The sequence below is a fragment of the Nyctereutes procyonoides genome, unplaced genomic scaffold (genome assembly GCF_905146905.1).
Source record: "Nyctereutes procyonoides isolate TBG_1078 unplaced genomic scaffold, NYPRO_anot_genome, whole genome shotgun sequence".
Lineage (NCBI taxonomy): Eukaryota > Metazoa > Chordata > Mammalia > Carnivora > Canidae > Nyctereutes > Nyctereutes procyonoides.
Window position 1 is genome coordinate 53,611,860 of NW_026575020.1, and position 13,241 is coordinate 53,625,100.

The 13,241-nt window shown below is 54.6% G+C and overlaps 1 protein-coding gene across 2 annotated transcripts in view; it reads right to left on the reverse strand.

Annotated features, from left to right (window-relative positions):
* Positions 1-13,241, reverse strand: part of SDK2 (sidekick cell adhesion molecule 2) — a 256,028-nt gene that overhangs the window by 88,909 nt on the left and 153,878 nt on the right. For both annotated transcript variants that reach the window (XM_055332148.1, XM_055332138.1), the window contains exons 4-5: positions 6,318-6,465; positions 469-602 (exon numbers count right to left, since the gene is read on the reverse strand). In XM_055332148.1, coding sequence (XP_055188123.1) covers positions 469-602; positions 6,318-6,465 — 282 coding nt within the window. The remainder of the gene's footprint in view (positions 1-468; positions 603-6,317; positions 6,466-13,241) is intronic.

A 13,241-nucleotide genomic window follows, 5' to 3' on the forward strand; every position in this document is an offset into this window, starting at 1 on the left:
TCTGAGGAGCAGCAGAGCTTTGGACGTACCAGCTAGTGGAGACTGTTCTCCAGAGTGTGGGGTCCTCAAGAGACGAGCCCCCAGCCCCTGCACGCTCTCCCTGTGGGCGCCTGAGCCCCAGAGGTGGCTGTAACCCCAACACACACACACACTGTCCCCTGCCTCCCACGGCCTCCCTGGGCCTCGGGCAGCCTTGCTGATGGCCAGCTGCGGGTCCCCTCCCCCGATGCAGGGTCTCAGATCTGTCTTGGGAACGGGGTCCAGGCCCTGGCTCCCTCCTTGCTTCCACCCTCGCCCTCCCACAGCTGGGTCTCCCCATCCGATTCCTCGGAGGCCCCTCTGCTGCCCTACCGTAGCCTCCCCCCGCCTTCCGCCACCATTCCATCTTCCCAACGACCCCCCGGAGCCCCGTTCCCGAGATTTAATGACGCGCTTCTCCATCCGTCCCAGGCCCGGCCGCTTACTTACTCTCCACGGCAAGAGTGATGGGCTGGCTGGTCTTGTTATCACCGTTCTTGTCATTAACGGCCTGCACGTAGTAGCGGCCTGCGTCGGGAGCCACCGTTGACAGGATGACGAGGGTGTTCTCCAGGGTGATGGCTCTGCGAAGGGGAGAAGGATTTGTCTGACAGGGGGCCCCCCGGCCCCGAGCATCGGACGATGAGCGTGGGGACAAGAAGCCGGTGGCCCCCGGAACCCCTCCTCCAGTCCAGCTCCTGGGACCACTTCCCGCCTCAACTTCAGCATGTCTCATCTGCAGAGAACCCCAACATGCTGCCAGTGCCGGGGTCCGACCCATGTCCAGCACATGCACGGAGGTCTGAGACCATCCACACGCCATCTGGACGAAGAGTCCAGGCCCCCACCCCACGCCAACCCCGGGTGCCCCAGCCCTCACAGCCATCTGTCCTCTCCCAAGTGACAGCTTCGATGCTGTGTGTGACCATCCCTGCACCAGGAGGGTCTGACACCAGCGAAAGTCATTCACTGGAATGAATGAATGAGGAATGAATGATGAGCGATGATCGAGAATTTAGAAACAAGCAGGATGCTTCCAGAATCCATGCCTTAACCTAATCCTACATTTACTCAGGTTGATTCCAAAGCCACAGGTGGCCCAGAACCCCGATGAAGGGGGTTCATCGCTCCCCCCAACCCCCTCCCAGGGTGTCAGTTTCTACCTTCCCTGAAGCTGATCAACAAGGATGAGACTGGCTGGATGCGGGCTGAGAGGAAGGAGGCAGGCCCTGGGCAGTGGGGTGCAGGTTCCCTCTGCTGGGGTCCCACCCTGCAGCCCCGCAGCCCCTGGTCTTCGCGGTGCAAGGGGAAGCTGGGGACCCCATCCGATGCTGGGGACACAGCGTCAGGAGCACAGCCCACGTCCGCTCTGCCCGGCTCCCCCCTCACCCATTCTCTCGATGACAAACAAAACCATTAGTTTGTCAAGTCTATCTCGGATTTTAATGTGATGTGCCCGAGACAGCTGTTAAACATCCTTAATGTTAGTTTAACAAGGACAGACCCAGTTGAATTCTTTTCAAATTTTCCCATTAGGTGAATGTTACAGAGTTTTAAACAGGCTCTCAAATAAACATCCTTGCTAATGCCTCTCTAGCCGGGCTGCGCTGGTGTCCCCTCTCTCCTGGTTTTGGGGAGGTTTGTGGGCCAGTCTCCCAATGTCAGCGGTGCTCTGGGAAGTAGGAAGGCAAAGCCCTCCTGCCCCAATTCTTGGGTACCCTAACTATATTCATTTTTTTTTTCCTGGAGGAAACCCCCCCTCCCTCCAGCTAATGAGCTGATGGGAAGTAGGATGAAGTTGGGCTAAAATGGGACAAGAACAGGTATGGTTTCCCCACAGGGAAGTCTCCTAGAGGGGTCCTTTGTCCTTTAGTGTGGCTTGTGGGGCGGGCCAGGGTCGGGGAGGAAGGCTGGGCTGTGTCAAGCGCCGGGGGCAGTTCTGGAATGAGCTCTGGCCCCAGCCTCGAAGGAGCACAGCCTCTTCCATGCTGAGCCTCGGTCTCCACTTGACGGCAGCTCCCCATCCTCTCCAACACCACACTGAGGGAACACGCTGGATGAGGCCTCAGGTGGGAGGTGCACTGGGCAAGGCCTGGTCCCACTCCCCAGTGTATCTGCCTGCCCTGAACCCCCTCCTGCCTCCTGGGAGGGTTCCCATCTTCAATACTTTCTCTCCTTGACCAAGAAGACCCACCCCACCCCACTCCTGTTCTCTTCTTTCCCTCTGTCTATATAACGATGGATCCTTCTAGGTCAGTGGTTTTCAATCAGGGTGGCTTCACCCTCCAGGGGACATCTGACAATGTCTGGACAAGTTCCGGTATCACAGCGTGGGGCTGTGACGGGAACACGTGGGTAGAGCTCAGGGATGTTGCTAAGTGTCCTACAATGCACTGGACAGCCTGCGCAACAATGAGTTTTCGGGCCCCAAATGTGGACTGTGCCCTGGTAGAGATGCTCTGACCTAGGTGGGATGGCACAGCGGGTTCATCCACCTGTTTCAGGCTGCCCTTCTACTGGGACGTAAGTTGTTGGGAGACCAGGTGGGGCAGTGGGGCTGGGCTTCTGACCTATGGCAGAGGGTCCAGGCTCAGACCCTAAGACCCCCCTGTATAGCTCCTAGGTTCTCCCCTCTGTCAGAGCAGGGCAACTCTGAAGCCCAGTGTTGAGGATGGCAGTGCTCCTACCAGCCAGGGGCCCCGAATGACTGTGGAGGGGTGTCCCTCCCTTGCCTCACCTCTGCTGGGACTTTATTTTTATTTTTTTTTAAAGATTTATTTATTTATTTATTTATTTATTTATTTATTTATTTATTTATTTATGAGAGAGAGAGAGAGAGAGAGAGAGAGAGAGGCAGACACACAAGCAGAGGGAAAAGCAGGCTCCATGCAGGGAGCCCAACGTGGGACTCGATCCCAGGACTCCAGGATCATGCCCTGGGCCGAAGGCGGGGGCTAAACTGCTGAGCCCCCCAGGGATCCCCTTTGCTGGGACTATAAATGAGTAAGAAATACACTTCTCTGTTGCTAACTAGGTCCCTGGGACTTGGGGCATCTGTCTGTAACTGCAGCTGGCGTTGCCTTCACTAGCACTATAAGGAGAGTGTTCTGGATTGGGGTCCTCGGGGCCAGGGATGTCCCTCTGAATGTGCCAGAGGGACCGGGAAGCACTAATGGCCTTTGATCTGCCCTCCCTCTGCCCTCAGCAGGTGACAAAGGAAGGCTTCTGGACTTCCAGCCTTCTACAGGATGACCACCCCCTCGATAGAACGTTCTGGAATGACCCCATACCTCACTTATAAAGTGCACGGAGCTGTTTCTGGCCTGCTGCACCCCAGATTCACCCACTCTGAAAGAAGCTGGTGGAATTCTTTCAGGGCATGGAGGTCAGGGTTCAACTCTCGGGTGGGGGCTGGGTTTCATTTTCCAGCCACACTCGAGGTTCCAACCTACTAGGTCTTTCCCACTTCTCTGACTGGCCCGGCTCCCACCCCCACCTTCCATCCACTACTCCTATTAAGCCAGCCCCCTTTTATTCCTCCGGTCCACGGGGGTCCAATTGATAATTTAATTAAGAAGAAAAGAAATCATCCTAGAAGCTGCCCAAAGCCCCCAGCATGTGTCTTTGTTAGGAATCTTGTCTCCTTTTCAACAACAAGCGCCAGGGCACGGGCGAAGTGTGGCTAATCGCCGTCCCTGCCCCGGCAGCGAGAGCAGCCTTCTGGAGATAGCGCCCGCCGTCAGCACCCTGCACACCCCTCCGGCTGATAGCGCTCATCAGATACGTATCTCTGGGAAACAGACGCCGGAGAATTTGCTTCCAGGGACCTCCCCTCTCAGCCATGAATATTAATCTGCTGTAATTGCTGAGATAAAATCTCCACGGCGTCCTATCTCGTGTTTGGCTGGGGTGCTGGAGTGGGTGGGAAGGTGGCAGGCGTGACCACAAAGATGGGCATGTGTGTGCACGCCAAGATCATTCGGTCGTGGTGCCAGAGGCTGTTGGGAATGGCAGGGGGGGTGAGGACACAGGGCAGGAGTGAGAAAAGGGGGGCGGCAAGGTGTTAGGCAAGGGGTGGTGGGAGTGAGGATGGAGAGAGGCTTTCATCCGCCACAGAGAACGCGGGAGAGAAGTGCCCACTGGCCCTCCCGCAGGCACGGCGCCCACTGCGGAAATGTCGTGGTGCTGCTCTCGCCCCTGAGCCTGGATGGGGCCTCAGCATCCTTCTCAACACAGTGTGCCAGGCAGCCTCTGCCAACTGACTGGCCTGCAGGATGCCACCACGGATATACCTGGAGCTGTGAGATAACCTCAGAGGGGGGCGTTAGGGAGGGCTGAGGACTCACTTGTCCCAGCCCCTGTGGGGGTGGGGGTGGAGCACCTGTCTGTGTGCATGGTAACCCATGCTCTGCGGGCTTCACTGGCCCTTCATGAGGTGTGAGGGAGCCTGAACCGACCCACACACCATGAGTCCGTCCACCTGTTAACCCGGGAGGTGGCGGGGGCGGGCGGTGGGGAGCTCCAATTCTTCCCTTGCTCTGTAGCCTTTGCCATGTGACTTCGTGGGCCTTCCCGCTCAAGAGGCAGAGTTAAACCCCCTGCTCCCTGAGGCTGAGTTCTACTACGTGCCTCGCTTTGACCATCGGGATGTTAGCAGAGGATTGGCAAACCCACGTTCTGCTCCTCTGCAATTGCCAGAAGCTTCCGGGGCTAACTGGCTGGGGATGGCACATGTGGAGCCGAATCCCCCAGTTATTCTAATTCGTTAATAGCCAGCTGACCCCCCGGCAAATCAGAGAGCCCCGCCAAGGTCCCGATCTGAAGATTCATAGGACATAGAAATGCTTTCTGCTTCAGGGCTCTGGGCGCTTTTGTTACGCAGCATTGCTGTATCTGTAGGTAACAGATACATTCTAGGGCAGGGGTTCTCAACTGTGGCTGCAGGTTGGAATCACAGGGGAGCTTTAAAAAACTCCCAGTGCCAGGGTGCACCCCATTTCAACAAAACCGGACTGTGTCGGGGGGTAGGACCTAAAGAGAACACGTTTTAAATGGCCACAAACGATTTTAACGGGTAGCCAGGTTGAGAAGCAGTGCGCCAGGGCCAATCCTCTACAAGTGCGATCACTATTATCCTTCTTCCCTCCTGGTCTTCGTCCCTGTTGTCACATAATTTCCACCTAAGACAGAACGAAGGACCCTGACCCTGGAGTCGGCAAGCCTGGAATTGGCTGTGTGAGACTTGGAGAAGTAGTTAAACTTTGGGGGGCCGGGAGGGGGTGCTTTACTGTCTGTAAAGTGGAGGCCGAGCCAACCACCTCCTAGGAAGGTGGTGAGGGTCCGTCATCCAGCGGATGTTATGTGAGTGCACACTCTGGGACGAGGAGGGGGAACGAGCCGGGGTGTCTCTCGCTTGGAGGTGCACACCGATCCTGGTGGAGGGGATGGCGTAGCGTGCTGAGCTCAGGTCCGGGGACACGGCGGCCCCTCAATGAACGGCAGCCACTGTTGGTGCCAGGGTGTTAGCACGTTATTCTTGTGAGGCTTCTCTCACTTGACTTCATGTCCCCCAAAGGCAAGAACTGTCCACCTTGGCTCCCACTTCCCACAGAGACCAGGATGGGCTCCACCCACCGTTGACCTGTGGCCTGAGGAGACGGGGACAGAGAGGGTCTTTCTTGTTTTCTGGGAGGAGGGGGGAGGCGGAGTCCAAAAGCAGAGAGCTTGGGCTGGCTCCAGACCCCGGGCCGGCCCGGCTCAGGGGGCCTGGGAGTGTCCCTGGAGGAAACGCTCTGCCCCTCGCCCTCTGCGGAGGTGTGGGCTCCACGGGTCCTGCCCACAGGCCCGGCTGCCACAACCCACGCCTTGGGCCACACAGAGGGGTCCTTGTTAATGCTGAAAGGGCCATGTGTTTCTCTTCCTGCCGGGCCTCCCCTGGCCTCCCCGCCTCCCCGCAGCCAAAACACACACGGCCACTCCCGCACCCCACACGGGAAACACCCGGGTGGCCACCCTGCCGGGGACATGCCAGCGCCCTCCCACGGATGGGGATGGCTTCTGTTGGTGCCTGTCGGGGGTTTAAGTGCTTTGGGAGGCAGGAGGACTGTCCAGCTGAGAGTGGGGCCAACGCCCTGGGGTTCCCCAGAGAGGGGAACCGAGCTGTGGTGCTTCCAAGTCTTGCCATGAGCGTTCCCAGAACGCCCCTGCTTGCAAACCAGCCTTCTCTCGTCATCTGGGAGGTCCCCCATCCCCTCTCCCAGGGCGAGCCCCCTGCGTCCCCCTCCAGAGCAGGGCCTCACATGCGGCTGCTGGGCGGGATCTTGCGGCCGTCCCGGAACCAGGTCACCTGTGGCCGTGGGAAGCTGGCGATGCGTGGGGCGCTGATGACAGCTGCTTCTCCGTGGGAGACGCTCTGGCGCTTCTCGCCTTCCTCGAAGCTCCCCATGTCTGCGGGAGGGAAGAGCATACGTGTGGGTCAGATGGGCCGCTCCTGAGCTGGGAGCGGCGGCGGCGGCGGCAGGCTGACTGTGGGGATGGAGGCCAGCACGCATCACCCACCCTCTGACCCTCTCATTACGACATGCCCTGCTTTGTGCTGCTTTTGGGGTTTATACCCATCTATCCATGAAATCAGTGGATTCATCCAGCAACCATGAAGAGGCTGGTCATTATTTCACACATTTTACGAAGAAAAAAGGACTGCCCCAACAGGCTCAGAGAGGTTCCTCAACTCTTCCAAGGGCACGTGGCCAGGAAGGGGCAGAGCCAGGATTGGAACTCAGATCTGAGCCCGGGGTCAGGCAGCTCTGGTCCTTCTTCCCTGCCCTACAGGGCAGTCAGGGTTTCAGTGTGAGGCGAAGGGCACGTGTAGGGGCTGGTTTCCTCTGTTCCTGGTGGAGGCCAGGCTGGGTACCCTGGGGAGGGTGGGGTCCTGGATGCTCATCGGGCATGGAGACGATTTCCCTCCTCTGCCTTGGGTGGGAAGTGTATGAGGCTGCATGCATGTGTGAATGGAAACACCATATTGCTCTTTTAAAAACATGCCTACCCTGCTGGCAGATAAGGAGGGGAAGGAACGTTTATCCCAGTTCTGCTATGTCAGCCACGAGGGGAAGAGATGCAGGCAGGAAACTTCTAGTTGCCCTCCTGCCTGCTGGAATCAGGGTGGGGTTTGATTCTGGGAGCAGAGGGTTACAATAGGGTATGGGAAGGGGTGTCTGCGCTGAACGTCATGACTTCTTTTTTTTTTTAAGATTATTTATTTATTCATGAGAGACACACAGAGAGAGGCAGAGACACAGGCAGGGGGAGAAGCAGGATCCCCGCAAGAAGCCCAATGCAGTACTCGATCCCAGGATCCCAGGATCCCAACCTGAGCCAACGGCAGATGCTCAACCACTGAGCCACCCGTTCCCGGGTGCCGCTGAACGTCATGACTTTTGAACAGTAACGTACATCCTTGCTACTCAAAGTGCCTGGTAGAAATGCAGAGTCTCAAGCTCCCCCCGCCCCAGACCTATTGAATCAGAACCTGCATCTTCACCAGACCCCCCGTGAAGTGTGTCCATATGCAAGTGCAATAAGCATCACTGTCTCCAACTAGGCCACGTGACAGTTAGAATCACCTATAAAGTTAAAAAAAAAGTACTGATGCTAAATTCAAGAACTCACTTGCAGACTTCTGATGCCACTGGTATGGGCTGTCAGGTGGCCATCAGAATTCCCATGTGCAATCGGGTTCTGACCACCGAAAACTTAGCTGCATGTCCCATTGCCTACCGTCCCCTTCCCGGCCCAGGGGGACCACATCGCAAGCCTTCTGGTCTCCTGCTGCTTTTGCTGTTATTTCTCAACCCCTTGAATACCACTGCCTTTTCTCCCTCTTCCAACTGGGAGTTCCCCAGGCTGGCTAACTCTGAGAATTCCCTGAGGGGTCTTTAATGTCCCTCTAGAGGAGTGGGTGGGACTCAGACGTGAGTATTCCTAAAGCTGCTCCACTGGTTTCAACACGAGCCAAGGTTGAGAACGACCATCTGGACTCAAGTTAGTGGCTCTTAGCACCTAGGTGGGTCTCAGAATCCCCTGGGAACTCGGTAAACCCATAGATTTGTTCCCAGCCTTCCGGCCTCCCCAGGTCATGGAAAGGCCCTGCTTCGATGAACCTGGGTCTCTGAGTTCTTGACTCGCTCTCTCTAGGATCCTGCCGCATGCCAATGTTTGAGAACCATGGGCCTATCCTTTCTGTTTTCCAAAGTCCTGGGTTCAGTTCTCTTCTTGGCCACACTGCCCCCGTAGAGGCCTTGCCTAATCTAATGGTTCTGACTACAGTCCCTCCGCAAAGACTCTCATTATCTGCTCTGGCTCTTTTCTGAGCTCCCAACACCCAATACTCAATTTCCAACAGAAAATGTTGATATTTCTTACCTCCTTTTTGCTATCTTCATTCCACGAAGGGCTCCCACCTGCACCTGCCCGGACCAACTGGGTTCAGATCCCTGGAGCCTTGTGTGGTGCTTCGCTTCCCTTCCCTGTCCCCACAAAGTTCTTTGACTTTTCTGGGATGTCCCTCTCATTTACCAAGCCCCCCAGTTCCTGTAGGCCCACCACCAAGCGAACCCTGTTACCCCTGTTACTCCAGCTGTGCTGACCACTCCCCACCATGGTTTCCATTGGCTCCCCCGACTAACCCATTCATCTCCCATATTCCTCCTAATTAATTTTTATGGCCATAATCACTGACTTGCTCAGAAACTTTGGGATCTCCTCAAAGGAAAGTTTAAATTGCCTTGCTTGGATTCAAGGTCACTCCCTAATCTGACTCCAACCAACCCTTCCTGTCTTAACTCCACACCACATCATGTGCCCTCCTGCCCTGGTTGAATTACCTACACCCTGCTTCTCCTCTCAGGCCTGTCCTTGTGTGGGGCCCCTGCCTAGAATGCCACCAGATTTTTCACCAAGGCACCATGATTCAACAGCATCTCCGAGGGATCCAGCCAACTAAGGAGCTCAAGAAACAGAATGTGCCATTGGCATCCTTGTTCTACATTTGGCAGGCAGTAAGTGTAATGGTAATGGCTTTGGAGACACTGAGACTTGAGTTCAAATCCTACTTCTGTTACTTATTAGGCATGACCTTGGGCAAAAATTTTGACCTTGCTGAACTTTAATTGGCTCTTCTGTAAAAGAGAGCTATGAAGAGCACCTTCCTCATAGGCTATAGTCAGGATTATGTAAGACACTACATGTGTGTGTCATGATGGATCTTTCCAAAGATGGCCGCATCAGTATTTATCTCCCATTCAACATGTTCTTTTTATGAATGTGCTGTAAGTGACAGTAAACAACTTTCAAGGCTGGGTCATCAAAAGGATGTAGCTTCTACCTGGATCCATTTCTCGGTCCAGAATCCAGCTGCCATGTTGTAAGGAAGCTCAACCTGGCCCACAGCGACATGGGGAGGGCCCATGAAAGGAGAAACTGAGGTACCCAGATGACAGCCAGCACCCACACTGGACAGGTGAACCCATGTGTGAGTCCTCACATCATTTCAGTCCCCAGCCTTTAAGTTTTCCAGCAGAGACCTCAATCATATGGAGAGGAGACAAGCCATCCTTACCATGCCCTGTCTGGATCCAAGGCTCACGCGCTTGGTGAGCATAATAAATGATTACTGTACACTATACTTTGGGGTAATCTGTTATGCAGACATAGAAACTGAAAGAGTCTATTAAAGTGTTAAAAATTATATCTAATGTTTGTAGTATTAAAACATTAGAATCATATGCATTTTTCACAGCTTATTTTAAGCATTGACATCTTCAACAAAGATTACCCATTGCCACCAAAGAGAATTAAAGAACAGAGACTGCTGAGCACTGACCCTATGTCAGCTTTCTTTCTAGGTGGACTTCACAGACATGTAATCCTCATGCTACCACAGCCAGCTCAACTCTAATAAATACACATTTTCAGTTGTTTATTAATTTCCATTACTTGGCTCCGTCTATAAAAAAATTGCGTCAATAAATCACATTGATTTCAGTTCTCACAATAATTTTTATCTATTTAAAAAACTTTTCACAGAACTCTGAAGATATATTTGAACAATTTAAAGCAATTTCATGGTAATAGTGTTTCTTTCTCCCCTCTCTAGTTTTATTAGCTCCATTTCGTCAGTGAGGAAATTAAAGCTCATGGAGATAGAGTAGCTTATCCAACGTTAAGCAGTCAGGGTTGGGCAGGGCCAGCATTCAAACTGCCCCCCCCCCCACATTTCCTCTCTGCTCCTTTCATAACTCATTCCTGGCATTAACATGCTTCATGCTCGTTCTTTATCTCTCTCCACTATATTGTAAGCTTCAAGAGGTAGTTGTGCTCATTAGCAAATCCCTAGAAGACACCAGGCCCTGTACTCTGCACACAGTAGGTTCTCTCTAAACTCACCCAATGTGCTCATGTAGTGACTCTTACTGAGACCCAGCTGTGGGATGGATGAATGGAGGGATGGAAGAACAGAGGAAGAGACAGATGAATGGAGGGATGGAGGAGGGGAGGAAGAGATGGATGAATGGAGGGAGGAGGGAATGGATAAAGGAAAGGCAGGCAGGAGGATGAGTGGCTGTACACCTGTATGCAGGTATGTACGTAGCTATGGTGAGAGGGATAGAAGAAAGGGCACGGCTGGTCTTGGTAGGTAATGAAGAAAGACCTGGCCCCTACCCTTGCGGGGCTTAGAGTCTGCTCATGGAGACAGGCCACAAGCAAACCAACCCACAAACAAATGTTCAGTGACAAAATGTGACAACCGTTAGGAAGGAGGAAGGAGGTTCTTCTGTGAGAGGCAACAGCAGGAGACCTACTTTAGACTGGGGGTGGTGATGGTGAGGCTTCTTCTAAGCAGAAACATAAATAAGAGTAGGTGTTAGTTAAGTGTGTATGTGTGTGTATGTATAGGGGGTTGATGGTCCAGAGGGAAGACAGCGTGTGAAGGTAAGAGACAGGACAGAAGGGCTAGGACAGGGAAGTGGGTTTGTTCAGTGCATGAATGGATAGATGGATGAGTAGAGGAATGGATAGATGGAGGAAGAAATGCTTAAATGGGGGGATGGATGAAGAGGGAGGGATGGAAGAAGGAGGAGATGGATGAATGGAGGGAGGGATGGTGGGAGGGAGGATGAAGGGAGGGACGGGGAAGGGGAGGGAGGGAGGAATGAAGGGAGGGATGAAGGGAGGGATGGGGAAGGGGAGGGAGGGATGAAGGGAGGGATGGGGAAGGGGAGGGAGGGAGGGATGGGGAAAAGGAAGGGAGGGAGGGATAAGGGAAGGATGGAGAAAAGGGAGGCATGGGGAGGAGGGAGAGAGGGATGAGGGGAGGGACGGGGAAGGGGAGGGAGGGAGGAATGAAGGGAGGGATGGGGAAGGGGAGGGAGGGAGGGAGGGATGAAGGGAGGGATGGGGAAGGGGAGGGAGGGATGGGGAAGAGGAAGGGAGGGAGGGAGGGATAAGGGAAGGATGGAGAAAAGGGAGGCATGGGGAGGAGGGAGGGAGGGATGAGGGGAGGGATGGGTAAGAGGGAGGGAGGGAGGAATGAAGGGAGGGATGGGGAAGAGGGCAGAGGGAGGAAAGGGGGGCAGGAGATGGAGGACCACACGTGGGGCCACAGGTGCGCACAGGTGTGCCCGTAGGAACGGTGAGGCGGATGGAAGGAAGGGCACGGCTGGTCTCGGCGCACGTTCTGCTGTTGATGCTCTCCTTACACTTCCATCCCACCCCCGGGCTCTCAGGCTCCCAGCACCCTCCCAGCCTCTCCTCTGCTCCGTGTCAGGTCGCCTTCCAGGACCTGCCCGAGGAGGCCCCCACCCCTGCCCGGCTCTGTCCCCCCCGCCCCGCTCATGCTGGTCAGTGCCAGAGAGCTGGCCAGTGCAGAAGGAGGGAGGCCACCCGCTGGCAGCGCCTGGGGACCCCGGAACCCCTGGGAGGACGCACGCATGCGAAGGCGGACACAGACAAGGGAGTTCGCACTTGCTCCCCGAGGAACACGCTTGTTAACACGCCATGTTACACCCGCAGCGCCGATCCACCTCTCCAGGCGCGATCCCCCACGACCAAAGGAGTGTAAGCCTGGGGCACAGCTGGAAGTGGCCTCCAAGTCCTGACGTCTCTGTTACATCTTAAAAGGTCTTGTGAAGTATGCAGCCCACTTCGGAATACATTCATTGCTTTTATTTATTTCCAAGACTTTTTTTTTTGTCGTGAAATATGTCATGCATACAAAAGAGTGAATATAATTATATGTATATTTTGCAGAAAACTAGAACAAACACTCACATACACACCCACCACTCAGCTTAGGGAAGGGAACACTAACAAACCTCAGCCCTCCCCACCCGGTGTCCACCCCCCCACCCCTGTCACACGTCACGTCCCCTCCCTCTCCAGAGGTGACTGCCGCCTGCCCAGAATGCGGTGGCAACCACGCACTGCTTCCCCTCCCTAAGGTTTGCCACATAGACACGCATCCCCTAAACAATTTATGGTTAATGTGCTTTGGTTCCAAGCCCTTTATACCCAGAATTATCTTGCACGTCGCCTACTGTGATTTGCTTCTTTTTGTGCAAATAGGTTTTGGAGCTCCAGCTACGTGCTTACACGTAGTTGAGTCATTGTCACGGCTGCGTGCACGTCCACGTGGCGAGGGAGCACAGGGCGCCTGCAGGTTGGGTCTGTTTTCAGTGTTTTGCCGTCCTGCTAACAACAGTCTCGCATGGGTTCTCTGGGGCGCTCGGCTGGGAGGCTCTCTAGAGCGTGAGCGGAAGGGCGGCACGGCGGGGTTGTAGGGCGAGGGCACATTAATTTTACCAGATAATGCCAGAGCATTTCCAAATCTGCACCAATTTAGCACTTTTCACGCTCCCGCCAGCACTGATGGGGCTTTCTGGCAACTCTCGGGTCTTGCTAGACTCTGCTTTTTGCCAATCTGGTGGACATGAGATATATGTCATGGTTATGTCTATATATTTTTGTTTATTAGGGAAACAGTGCTTCTCCCTCTGACCAGATCATGTCTGGTCCCCCAACCACGCGTATTTCCACTGCACTGTAGCATCAAAATTGCTGACCATTTCTCCAGTGCCCCCATCTGTCCCCAGTGCCACATCTCCTTCCACTCTCTCTCCTTTGTTCCCTTTGCTTCAGCTACCCTGGGCTCAGACACCCAGACC